General features: G+C 30.4%; 1 protein-coding gene across 1 annotated transcript in view; it reads left to right on the forward strand.

The window, feature by feature from the left end:
* The window catches only part of LOC124369123 (protein DENND6B), a 69766-nt gene extending 55907 nt beyond the window's left edge, over positions 1-13859 (forward strand). The window contains exon 9 of the mRNA XM_046826882.1: positions 10922-13859. Within this exon, the coding sequence (XP_046682838.1) occupies positions 10922-11119 (198 nt within the window). The 3' untranslated portion in view covers positions 11120-13859. The remainder of the gene's footprint in view (positions 1-10921) is intronic.
* The last annotated feature ends 651 nt before the right edge of the window (positions 13860-14510 follow it).

The following is a 14510-nucleotide window of genomic DNA, read 5'->3' on the forward strand; positions in this document are numbered from 1 at the left end:
TATATCTGTGTCAAATGGGAAAGTAATATCACAGCACAAGTGAAACTAAAAGTTGCTGTGGACATTAGCTCACCTAGACAAAGAAAATAACATTTTAATGTCATTTTCACTCTTTTCAAATGAAAATTATTTGCATTTTGAGTAAATGAACAAAAAACTATATAAATAGAAAAGAAGAAGAGTTATACGATCGGTATTGATTTCCATCATGCTGATTTCCGTTTATTCACCTTAGCCTCTGCAGCTCTTGTGGCTGTATTATTCCACCTATTGAAATTTGGATAGGTGTCTCATAATGATTCCCCTAAGCAGAGTGATACAGGCCTAAACTTACTTAGAACTCCAGTCTCTCAGATGAGGCCCCTCATAAAGTGATGGTGCATAACAAGAAGACAATGTTGCTGGCCTCAATGTGATGCTTGAGATAGAGCCTGTCTTGACGACGGGGAATCTTGATATTTGGCCACCTTCACACCTAACCACCAAACGAAAGTATTTCACTTACCATCTGGGTGTCAGTAAAACAAGACATTATTCAGCATCTTGATGTGACAACTGAGTTTGTGGCAACTATGAATCATGGTGATTGCTACAACACTGGACATTCAAATGTTGCCTTCATTTTCTCGTGCGTGTTGTTAGGTGGTAGTGGATATGAACTGAACAAAATCTGGATTTAGGATTCCAATGGAAACAGATTCCATTCTAGCAGTTGAGGCATTCATTCAAACTCTCTCTTCAAGTTCTAAACATTCAGTCAATAGGTGAAGAACTTTAACTCACCACTCTTCCCTTAAATACTTTGTATATATCTATTTTCCAACATAATAAGTGAATTATGAGCATGCCAGATTTGCTTCTTTTACCCATTGTAACAACCAGGAACAACACATAATGTGATGAAGTCCACTCACATTGGTGATGTTTTAATAGTTCCAGTTAAAAGAATTAAACTTAAGAGACTTTTAGACTAACAGGGACAAATTTTTTAAATATGTTAAAAATGTTTTATTGCCAACAGAAGAACAACTACTCTTATTTCAACGTTTCTAACAGCAAGGTTCTCCTTTGCAACATATAATTGAAAAGTTCACAAAACAAGAATGTTGGAACAGTTTAAGAGGTCCTTGTTATTCATTTCAAATTTACTCAAGATCAAAGATTAAGCAAAAGGTCAACTATGAGTACATAATTTTAAACACTACACGCTCTTTTAAGATGAAAATAAGCCAAACTGAAACTATTTCAAAAGGGATTTTGCAACACCCCGCTGAAATATATCAATAATTCAAATCCTGCAGTCAAATGAAGCATGTTCATATTTTTGAAAACAATTAACAATTCTTTCCAATGGTCAAATTAAATCTTTGTGTTAACATTATTTGTTAACATGTATGTGATCTTGAATATTTTATGGATCCAATTAAACCTTTGATCTTAAATGTTTATATATATATATATATATATATATATATATATATATATATATATACACAGGGTCTGTATAATAAGTAACCGGACTGATTTCAGGAAATTTTTTATTGGCAACATATGTACAATTTTTCTTTAGAAATCTTCAAAGTAGTCCCCATTGGAGTCGATAACACGCTGATACCGTATTTTCCAATCCCTGAACGCTCCCTGGAAGTCGGCAACCTCGATGTTGTCTAGAGCCCTCGTCGTAGCACGTGGAACGTTTTCCAGAGTCCCGAACCGCGTCCCCTTAAGGTGTCTCTTGATCTTGGGGAACAGAAAGAAGTCCGGTGGTGCCATATCCTGGCTGTAAGGAGGCTGTGGCAACGTTGCCCTCGACTGTTTTGCCAACTGTTCGGTGACGAGCAGGCAGGTGTGCGACAGTGCATTGTCGTGATGGAGAATCCATGAATCGGCAATCTCCGGACGGACTCGGTGAACCCGGGCGGTTAGTCGACGGAGCACCTCTCTGTAGTACTGGCCGTTTACAGTTTGACCGGGTAGCACAAACTCTTTGTGAACAATGCCTTTCACGTCAAAGAAAGCAATGAGCATCGACTTCACCTTCGATTTGCTCATGCGCGCTTTTTTCGGTCGTGGTGACGCCGGTGTGTGCCACTCCGAACTCTGCCGCTTCGTTTCAGAATCGTATTCAAAAACCCACGTCTCGTTTCTTGTAATAACGTGGTTGAAAAACTCTGGTTCGGTTTGCAGTCGATCAAGGATTTCCGAAGCGACAGCAACATGACGCTTCTTTTGCTCATCAGTCAGGTGTTTGGGTACCAGCTTCGCGCAGATCTTCCTCATGCCCAGATCGTTCTTAATAATGTTTTGAACGGTCATCTTATCAATTCCGAACTCATCTGCGATAGCCCGAATGCTCAGACGACGATCACTGTTCAACACATCACGCACTTTTTGCACATTTGTGTCCGTGTGACTCTTTGATGGAGGACCAACGCGCTGTTTGTCATGGACGTCATCGCGGCCCTCCCGGAAATTTTTGTGCCACTGAAACACCTGAGTTCTGGACAGAGCATCCTCACCGTAAGCCTCTTGAATCATTTGAAGAGTTTCCGTGGCCGTTTTCTTGAGTTTGACACAAAATTTAATGCTAAAACGTTGCTCGATCGTACTCTCCATTTTCACTCCGACGGGGTAACTGAACATGCACTCCGCTCTCGCTCGATACTAACTCTCCAAGCGCTTGGAGGCAACTGCTGCAGCCCGGTTCCCTTTCACTAGACCCCCCACCACCACTACAGCACCAGATACCAGTTAGCAGACGCTTTGACGGAGCGGGGCAGGCTCAGTCCGGTTACTTATTATACATACCCTGTATATATAAAGAATAAATGAAGATAAAGACTGATTTTTGTAAAAATCTTAGTCTTTTTACTCTTTTCAATCATTCAATCAGTTGATAAATAGTAATATCTATTTGAACATATTGTGTTAAGAAGCTCACCCCTTTGGTGGAACTACTAAATATTTTAATGCAGTAAAAAGTAGCTCCTATTGACCTCTTAACTCATTAGGGAGACACATGTTCCCTGAAAACTTAGAAACACATAGATTCTTTAGTCCCAGTTTACCGTATGGTAAACTATTGATTTAAAGAAATTACATATTGTTTTTATTTCAATTGGCTCAGATAAGGAATAACAAAAATTAATTAATTCATATTAATCTGGATTATAAAAACGCATGATTTATAATGTAATGAATTTAACACATGTAAGTTTCTGGTCAGACATGATGGTAATTGAACTAGTTTTCCAAAAAGGAATATAGTTACATCATTGATTGGAGATTAATTTAACTGGTTGATCCATTGATCAATACATCTGTCAAATGGCACTTAATTCCGAAAATAAAAGAAACAGATGTTTCTAAAAAGTTTTAATTTTCAAGCACCTGCTTATGACATTAAGAGTAACATACATGATCAATGTATTGCAATTATCAGCTCAAGAGTTAGACTATTTATGTAACCAGTGAAGTACTTAAGAAATACCTGTCCTGGCAACCATTTTTTTAGGCAACCTAGGCAACCAGTTTAGCCTCATAAAAACAATTTAAACTTCAGATACATTGACGCTCTTATATTCAGTTGTAGGATTATAGATGTCTCATTTTAAAGATATATACATTCAAAAGCTTTTATTTTTAAAATATTTTATTAGTTATTGAGGGAAAAAAATCTCAAACTTATATGTAACTGTTTGTTGAAATATTCAAAATGTATACACTTAAAAAAAAAAAAAGAATCTAAAAAGTTTTTGGATGTGTATTAATTATATCTTTAAATGAGACCCCCCCCCCTTTTACTGTAGGTCAAAAATTAAGGGTGTAAAAGTGATTTTAAGTTTAACATTGTTCTTATGGGATAAAACTTGTCATTTTACTACGGCCAGCTGTTAGGGATATGCCCTAAAAGATTATGGAGAATAAAACTATGAACATGTGTATTTTCTACTGGGAAAGGTAATGATTATGAATGATGTAAATAGCAGTTTGGAACAAAAATATGGAAGCAATCATTATTATACTTTAATATATGTTTTCCTGAACACATTTTCATAACAAATAAAAAGAACGACCCTTAAAACTCGGTCAACCTTTTAAATAACAATTATTGTTTATACAATTTCTGATTTATTATTAAATTTATAGTTAAAGTAATTAAGTAATATTACTACCTGTATAACCACATTTGTAAATTTATGAGTAAATTTTTTTCTGTTTTACAAATGTGTAACATGTTTTTCTCTGACCAGCACAACATTAGTGATGTGTTTTATAGAAAGTGCATAAGCAGATTTAAAAACTAAAATTAAATCACTTTTGTTGTGCTAGAAAACTTTTGGTAATTTTTTAACTTGAAATAGAATGAAAATTTTTCAGATATTTGCTTGTGATACTCTTTTTTTTGGACCATTAAAATTTGTAGGGCTGTATGTTACAATCTGCCTTAGAATATAGTTTTTGTATTGTACGGATTTGTAACTGAAAGTTGTTGATTTTGAATGCCATTAATAATTATAAAATATGTGGCCTATAAAAATTGTTAAATGTTTTAGAATTAGGTAAAGAAAATTCAGGATTTCAAGTGTTTAGTGGACATTCAGTGATATTCAAATATTAAAGTAAATAGTTAAACATTCAAAATTAAATAAAAACTGAAATTAAATTCTTAAAAAATTAAAGGGTTAACAAATTTTATAACTTTATAGTATCTCTGTATTGAAAAGAGCTGAAAGATTCATTGCAATCCTTGTTTTTATTTTTTGTACAAGGCAAAAACTAACTTGGTTTCCATTTAGGTGCTTGGTCTACCACTGCAAACTGTAGTCCAATTGTTATTCATAAAAATAATGATTGTAATGAATAAGACTATTTTTATGTAAATAAATCATATCTGCTTACAGCTATAGTCTGAGCACTTCTGTTTAGTAGGCTCACGGATTTCTTATTCCTACATGTAGCATAAACACTTGGCCAAGGAAATAGCTTTAGACATCCTTATCTGTTATAATGAAAATATCTGTTAGTGTTAATTGTTTAATTCAGATAGAAATTATTCACATGAGTTGACAGTGTTGAGAAGGATTATAGCTATTATGCTCAAAATTCATTTGCGTCATAACTCTAAATCATCAACCCATACTTACAAAAAGAATTAAAACCTCATGAAAGCATAAGAAGCACTTTCTTGGGCCCATATATATTGTATATAAGTTTTATTGTAGATCCTTCTCTCCATTTAGTATATCAATAGCAACATTGAAAGATATTTACATTGTATATGAACATATTCATTATATGTATACAAATATGGATATTCTGACTTGTTATTTTAACCCTAGAAGTGTGGAACCAGCATATTTTATGTCGGTTGTAATTTATGTGTGTTGTGCGGAACCAGCATATTGTAATGTCGGTTCAGTTTTTCATTAAAAATAATTATTTATCTTCAAACAATTACCATGTTTTTGGTATCATTGAAATTGTGAGATTCCACTCTACAATTTTTATATAAACTTTTATTTTCTAACTTCAATATTACGGTCGTGGTGAAATGTTTTCTGAAGAAGTCATCATTTGAGTTAAATTTCGCGGGTGGCCGGGTCAAAGAAATACATCATTTTAAACCAATCACAGCAAGTTACGTATTGCCTGCAAACAGTGCTGCTATATGTCAATAGACGCGGAATGAAATATTCTTTCTTCCAGTGCAAACAGAAAGGCATTAGAACGAATAGTTGATTTACTATGAATATTCTAAAAAGGGACAATTCTAAAGTTGTAAACCAGCATATTTTATGCTGGTTAGTATAATAACATTCACACAGTTATTTATTGTCAATAAAGAATATAAAAAAAACAGTGTAAAGTGAAAGAAACGATCTACCAGTACAATCTTTCAACGGTAAATTTAGTTCAGTAGGTTTCCGGCAGTGCGAAACAAAAAGATGAATCACGGCTTCGCATCAAGACCAACCCAACCCACCCCTGTCGGCCATTGTTGACCATTTTATTTCACCACGAGTTTATTTTTTTTACCGATTTTCATAATTTCGGTCTCTATTTTTTCAGGTTGAAATACTCAACTGCATAAATACATATGAAATGACAAAAACATTATAAAACAATGTTATTTTGAACTATAATATCTATTGTTTATATATTGTCAAAAATTTTACAATGCAAGGTTTTACAATATTTGACGCACAACAATTATATTTTTTACTCAATTTTCAAAAATTATTGAGTGTATTTCTTTCAAACATTATGTGCTAACATTATATAACAAGTAAAAAAAAATTTTAAAAATGTTTTCATATTTTTTTTTACATTGCAAACCAGATTATTTTTTATGAGTAAATTCTTCAACGTGGGACTGTTAACAAAAAATGTCATAACTCAGTTCCTTCTCAAAGTATTTGAACATATGTTATATTTTATTTTAGCTAAACAAACATACGTACTAAGGGTATATTCAAAAATTACATAAACATAAAGTAAAGTGAACGTTTTTTAGCTTGTTTCTGAATTTTGTTACAAAATATTTTCATTTTTCAAAAGATTTTTTTTTTTGTAAGCTTATAATAAAATAATAGTTTATTTTGTTGTTGTTTACTTTTAGTGTTTTCAAATAGCATGTATAATTTACAATATAAAACTGTTTCATATAAATATATAGTCACATTTGGAGGTAAAAAAAATGAAAAGCCCAAACCCTTGTACATTTTTGTAAATTTTCGCTTTTGTAAAAAACAAATGGCAAAATTACAATTTTCGTTTAATAGAAATTGTTAATATATTTTCTAATTTAGCATAGAATTCTCTACATTTTATACATTTAACATTTTGACCTTACTGTAATATTTCAATACCTTACAGAGGTCCAAACTTGAAATTTTCATATAAAACTTTTTGCAATTTCTCGATATTTTCATGAAAATATATACTAAACCAAAGAATATCAAAAGATTTATTCCTATTTCAAATAGTACAACTTCTGAGAAGAAAAACGATATATAACAATATATGTTTTCTTGATATTAAATATTTTTTACGAATTTTTTAAAAAACCCTTGCAACACGTCAAAAATGGACTGACGTTTTATCTTTGGTAACATGGACACACTTCTAGGGTTAAGAATCACATAAATCCAATAGAATCATAATTCAGTAGTTATCCTCTAGTAAAGTCATAGTTTTGCAACCAAAGATTTCTTTCTATGATTTCCAGACATAATAAATGGTTGGAAAGAGTGTGCAAAGATATGCTAGCCAAGGGGGAAAGAAGCTTCAAGCTAATACCACCCTGGTTGAGGCAATTACTGACTATATCCATCCAAAGTGGTTCTCTCAAGTCTAGGTTATTAAAATCTTTTTTCTTTTGTTTTTCATTGTTCCATATCTGTTTATTTGTATCAAGATCCGGTTCAATTTTTTTACAGAAAATGTACAATTCCTTTTTTTAAACAACTTGAAGTCCCTTAGAAACTGTCTTTAAGACCATACTTAGTTGTGTTTTCAGTACTGGATTTCAAACAATTAGAATGAAGGATAAATTTATAGTAATAAAAATCCAAATTTCAAATTACTAAATATTTTATTTATTAAATTAATTTTTCATTTCATGTGAATTTTGTTTCTTGTACAGTGTATAAGCATGTGGTGTTATAAAAGATGGTAGTTATAACTTGAAAAGTTTAAGTCGAATCAATTTAGAAGAACCAGTGGTTTAAAGTGTTGGACTTTGGACTTTTTATTAGTGCTTTGACCTTGTACTGTATCGACTCTCCCCCTCATTCTGTTTCATAAGATCTTTGCACACGCCAGTGGCCCATGAGGGTGAGCATAATAAGGCTAACAGGAGATTAGCCTCATTTTATTAAGACTACTACTCTCATTTTTAAAAGGAAGAACTAAATAGTAATTTCTTTGAACACATTTTAATTAGCCTAATAAACATTTTTCTAGCAGTTGGGTGTGTTGTTGTAATCTAAATAGTGAATCATATGAAAAAATGTTTAATATACCCTTTATGTTAAAAACTAAATTTTAAACAAATTGGTCTTATTAAATAAAATGTGCCACCCTCCAGCAATAAATTTGATAAAATACAAGATAAAAATGTAAAATATGAGACACATTTTAATAACATTAATTTTTTGTATTACTTGTAGTTAATTACATTGCGTAATCTTGTGCACAAATGAGTATGATTACACATTTAAAGGAATAGTAATTAGTCACTTTTAACAGTACTTTTTATTTGATAAGTTTTTATTGATTCTTCAAGACTCTCTTTTTGTTTCCTGGAAAATAATATTAACTTATACGAAAAGAAACGCCCAATAAGTGGTGTATCATATTCAGGGGGTATGCCCCAAGGGAACAAACCTATTCCAAACTGATGGTAAAAAATATAATATCCTTTGTAAAGAGTGTACTAACGATTGGTAATAGTTTTTTTATTACATCAAACTGTACATTTTCATTACATATCAAACTGTACATTTTCATTACATATCAAACTGTACATTTTAATTACAAACTTACTCAAACAAATATGCAGCATTTAGAACAAGAAATTTGTACAGTTTACTTTGTTTAATAAAAGGCATGGCAAACAGGCGCACATGTCAGGTTGTGATACTTAAATGCAGTATATTAGTATTCATGTTTTTGGTTCTTAAATTTTATTATTCAGTCCCTTTGTTGTTTATTAAAATCTCTATATTACATCAGATATTTTTAGGGATTAACGACTAGAATTAACGTTGATTTAAATATGTTTAAATCCATTGTCTTGTTAATGTACTATTGTTATTTTAAGACTTGGCACCATTCAGTATATTCCTGTAATAACGATAAATAAATAATATTTTGATTCATTGATCCTTGATGCATTGGGTTTAGACATTTTTATTATATCTACAAGAACCCAATAGAGAGAACATTGATATTGAAAACACGTTTCTATAAGTCTAGGAAAGTAAATATGCTAGTGTAGGTCACATTATCACTTGGTTGTTTGCAGACAGATTCTGTTACTATCTGCTCAAGTATATAACTAAATAAATGACGAGGATCAAGGAAACTATAACCTTTCAACCTAAAACATGCTATAATTTTCCATGTCATATAATTCCCCATAAAAGACCACCAATTTGCATGTTCACTGCATATTTGTAAATTTGATGATCAAAACATGAATAAACATTATAACATTTTATTTGAATTAGATTAATAGTTATACAAATTTATTGTGTTGTAACTTTAACTGTTTTTGAATTATAATGTTGAAATATAAACTTAAATAGATGTGCTAACTCAGTAAAGCGTGTAAAAATAGACATATACCACAAAATTTCAATTACAGTTAATGAAACATGATGTCTCACAAAGATAAATTAAATTATAAGCCTCATTTTATTTTCATACTATATCAAACCATAAACAAAGAATTTATGGATCCATTAGACATAACAAACTCAAGATATGTATATAATTAAAATTGTAAAAAAAATCAAACATGTAGACCACATTACAATAAATACTGGAACCATTGTAATGCAATAAATACATTCAAGTTATCATTCATTATTCACTGGTAAATAAAGACTTATGGCTAAAATGTCTCTGGCAATGAACAAAAAAAATTCAAAGATAACAAAATTTAAAACATGCCATTTAAAAAATGTTGCAGTTCAGTAACTGAAATTATTAGTGAGGACAAATGTATACGATTTCACCAGCCCTATTTGCACTTACCAACTTCTACTAGTATTAAAAAGCTAATTTAGGCAAATTAATCGAGTAAATAAGTCTTTTAACAGTTATGATTTAAGTTCATAACATTGGATAAATACCAAAACAAAATGCAGATGTTTATAAACTCCAATTTGAGCTGAATTAGGTCTTTTGGAAATATACAAAATTTATAAAATGTGAGTTAAAATTTAAAAAATACTGAAAATACATAGAGAAATTTTCAGAGAAGAACTCTATATAATGTTAGTAGAGAGTTGTTAAAGAATATTTTCAAACACTTGGTGTCATGGTAGTAAGCAGATTAATGAAGAAATAAAGATAAAATTTGGAAGAAAGCAGGGAAATTATATAAAATTATAAAAATCAACAAGATGTTGAGATATATGATTGAAGATAGATCTGTTATCATCACTAATGTGGTTAAAAACTGAAAATATCAATATAAAATCGTTCAATATGTAGTTTTAGTCTTGATTTATAAATGATTTGACTGCATTTAATATATAGTTTAATGCCATTATGAAATAAAAATTAGAATTTATTTTGAGAATTTTTTTACTGCTTTAAGGACTTTATTTATTCTATTTACAAATTGTTGTGTTTGAATAATGTGTAGAAGAAAAAGAGTGCCTTATCATGGTGCAACATCTGCCCTTGCGTAGCTACTCGTATAATGCACTGAAAGTGTTTTTGTCATACATGTTATACCGTTATCCCCTATAACACTTATCTCAAACACTTCCACACCTCTGTTTTGTTTCATACCTAATGAGTGCATTAAAATTAGACAACAAATTGTATTTGTAATTCTGTTGTATTGAAGACGTCAAATAGCTTTAAAGCTCTCATTGAAGCATGTTTTGTGGATTTCAATACTACATATTTAGTTTTTTTCAGGATGAACCAATTGAAAGACTAAGTCTTTTTAGAGGAAATAGCATGTTTTCAGTGACTTTGGATCTGGAAATCCAGATTGCGAACTTTGCACTTTTTATTACTACTGTTGAACTTTTACTATACTGACTTATAATGTATATTCTTTAACATTTCTTGCGAGTATTCATGGATACTCTCGGTCATTTAAATTGGAAAGTTAAATATTTAAACTATTGTATGTAAACAGTAGTACATTTAACACATACATTGTGCATTTCAGGACTTGAAAAAGTGGGTGAAAGATAAGAAAGAAGTGGAAGTGGTTGATATGATCTTGAAGATTAAGTGTAAGCTGGAGAAATGTGATGCTGAAGATATGCCTCTGGGGGAAGAAACTCGCAGACAGTTACAGTGCCGTCTGCAGGACATTGTGTGTACCTTGCCAGAAGACTTGCGAACAGTTCTCTCCTACAGCTGATACCAACATTTTCTCCTTCCTTTATTCTCTTTCATGCTTCTCTCAAACATTTCCACATCTGTTTTAGTTTATATTTACTGAGGTCGGTTAAATTAGCCAATGAATTGTATTTATAGTTTTATTCTTTATGACTTCAGATAGCTAGAATAGTCTCATTGAAGCATTGTTGTTTGTTACACTCTTACTTATTTAGTTTTTATATTCCAAAATTTTAATTTTAATAATTTACATTAGTAATAAATTATTATTACCATTACTATCTAATAATGATAGTAAATAATAAAAAATATAGATGAGGCATTATTAGATGTGGTGGAATGTCCAGAACAACAGAATTTTTTATCTCTGTATCGTTGTGGTGCACGTGTGCTAAATTTTGTAATATTGAAAGCTTTTCTTTTTTCTCAAGATAAACTGTATTGTTTGGATGGTAGAATTTAAAATATAAATTGGTTCCAAAAAAAAATTCAAATATATTTATTATCATAAAGTTATTGTAGAAATAAAGTTGACTGGTTTCTCTCACAACATAGTACATGAAAAAATACTCTAATAATAGTTAATTTTTAGTTTTTTTTTTGAAAAATTATTTCAAACATTAAGTTTATTTAAAAGTTTAAAGGATTGATGGTATGTATCAGTGGTTATTGGTAACCAGTGAACCAGTGGTTTACTGTGAAATCAATTTCTCTTTGGGCTTTCAGGCTCCTACTGAACATTAGGTCTTAGCACTTGGGACTGTTATCAATTGTAACGATATGAGCATCATTTATTTTTAACTAGGTCCTCAGACCTCCAAGACAGTATGTCTATCCCAGGTGGTGTTTCCATTGTCAATTGCCATAAGTGCTCTATCACACACTCACCTTAAACGAAGGGAATTTGGATACAATCCGATAAGTGTGCATATGGATTGTATCTCTTACCTCATTTTGAGGATCTGTTTAAATTTTAAACACCAGATTGGCTAGAGTGTATGCAATGTTGATAGCCTTATTTCTTGATTGCCATCCTTGTACAAGAGCAACTTCTGTAGTATGATGTGTTTTCAAAAAGAAACTGAACTGTTGAAATAGTGTGCTAACTGACTACAGGTGCTGTGACTGTTAGTTGTCAAACTACAGCGACTGAAGTGTGCACATGAAAGAACTTAAAGAACAACGTGTTTGAAATTTTACTATGAACTTGTCACAACTGTGGTGGAGATAATTTAATTGCATAACAAAGCATAGGGGAGGAACTAAGCCAGTGAACAAAGTTTATGTTAAACAACTTACTTAAAGTTATTCCGTGAAATATTTTAATATCATCAGTTTTCCATTGGATTTATTCATTGTTATTTACATTTTGTTTGCTTAGCCTACCATCCAAACAAGAACCTTTAATAATAATTATTATAATAGAAGCCATAGTTTTTATAATGTGAAAAATATATTCATATCATCATTGCTTCAGTACATTAAATACACCACATCTAACAAAAGTACAGTTATGATATTTTAATTAAAACTATTATAGTGCAATTTATGGAAACATGTATTGAGTTTAATAACCTTGTAAAACATAGTAGTTTTTCTTTATAAGCTTTGATTTACCTCACTTTTATAGTTCCTTAGTTTTTAATTAGTCATTTATTGTTTTATTTTCCTTTACTGTTAATATAGTTCTTGATAAAACCTTCTTTTGTCGAATACAACTTTTAGTTGTTTAGTTTGTATTTTTATTGGGAGCACTAATCAATCAAAAAAATATTTGTACTTTTAACAAAACAGTCAAATTAATAGCTTGTTTTCATTGGTTGCTAAGCTTAGTTAAGGTCCATACTGCGTGCAGTATTTCAAAAAGACTTCTATGAATGAATTTTTTACTTACGTTAACTATTGGTTAAATTATAATTTATTTAGATACTACACGTAACAGTTATAATAATTTTGGATAAGTGTTACTAGTTTACTTTGCAAATAGATATTATATTCCAATTTATGAAAACCAATAATAAAATTACTATTTTAAAAATAACGTCCTCTTTAGATTGTCTATAAAAACTATTTTGTTGCATTAAAAGAACCAGTACAAAGTGACAGATATCTGTAAAAATGTAAAAATAATTAAAATAAGTTAATAGGTTAATGCTCAATAATTTTTTTTATTTGACTTTTTATTGGTTAGTATTGAATACAGTGTGTTACATGTAGGTATTCATATACAATGTGTTTATAAGTATTAACTTACCACAGCGAAGAGCACGTTCAAAAGTTATGACGATTTAAAATTTGTCACCATTTCATAATAATGTTACTGAAGTAATTTTTAAAAATTTGTAAAATTTTCTTCAATTAGACTGATATTGAACACCATGTGTTACACACTGCAAAAGGCTTTTAGGTATTCATGATGGCCTATAACTACATTATACAGAATAGGACTGATATAATGTATATGAATGCTGCCTTCTGGAATTAAAATAGTCTGAAAAATCAAAAGTACTAATAGTGTTACTTCCAGCACTGACAAATAAGTTAAAAATACACTCTAATTTGTACAAAAATGGATCTTTCCCTCAATGTATGGAGATACATTCAAACCGTTGTTTATAAGTGTTTCATGAATACCTTAACTCGTAAATATTTTAGAATAAACTCTTTTTAACAGTTAGAGGGGATTTGTGATATGTAGGTTACTGTACATATGTAGTGTAAAAGTCCAATGATAATTAGTAAATAATATTATTCAAACATGTCATAGTAGATAGTGATTTTTCTCACAATCCTCCCTATGTTTTGTATTTTGTTATTTATTTATTTAATTTGTTGTTTAGTTTGTTCTAGTTTACCTTTATACAAATTTAAAATTAATAAAAAAAATGTTATATTTTGTTTACAGTTAGTTATGAGCTTTGTCTTTTGATTCAGCTTTAGATAATTATGGAAGCCATATAATATAGACAATATGGTTTTTAAAGACAAGATGAGAGCAAATTAAATATTTCAAGAAAACTCAAAGAAAGGAGAAGACATGGTAGTAGAATATGTCAAATTCAGATTTGTAGAACTAAACATGGAAGTGTTAAAACATTTTATTTTATAACTTATTTAACAATTTGAGTGCAGGATTATCTCTATCCACATATAAGCTGTTCATAGATGGTCTCATACACAAATACAATTGATTGAAACCTGTATTACATGGAGAGGCTTGATATAGGAATGTTTATTGGAAAATTTATTTTTTTAATCATGTACACAGTTTACTATGTAATGATTGATTGCATTAAACATAAATAAATCTGGTACAATATGCAAACAAAAATCATCAAATTCTGAAGACACAGTATATTCCAGATTCTAAATATTTTTATATTTAAAATCCAAGTAAGGTCATGAGAAAACGT

Source organism: Homalodisca vitripennis, chromosome X (assembly GCF_021130785.1).
Source record: "Homalodisca vitripennis isolate AUS2020 chromosome X, UT_GWSS_2.1, whole genome shotgun sequence".
In the NCBI taxonomy this organism is placed as follows: Eukaryota; Metazoa; Arthropoda; class Insecta; order Hemiptera; family Cicadellidae; genus Homalodisca; species Homalodisca vitripennis.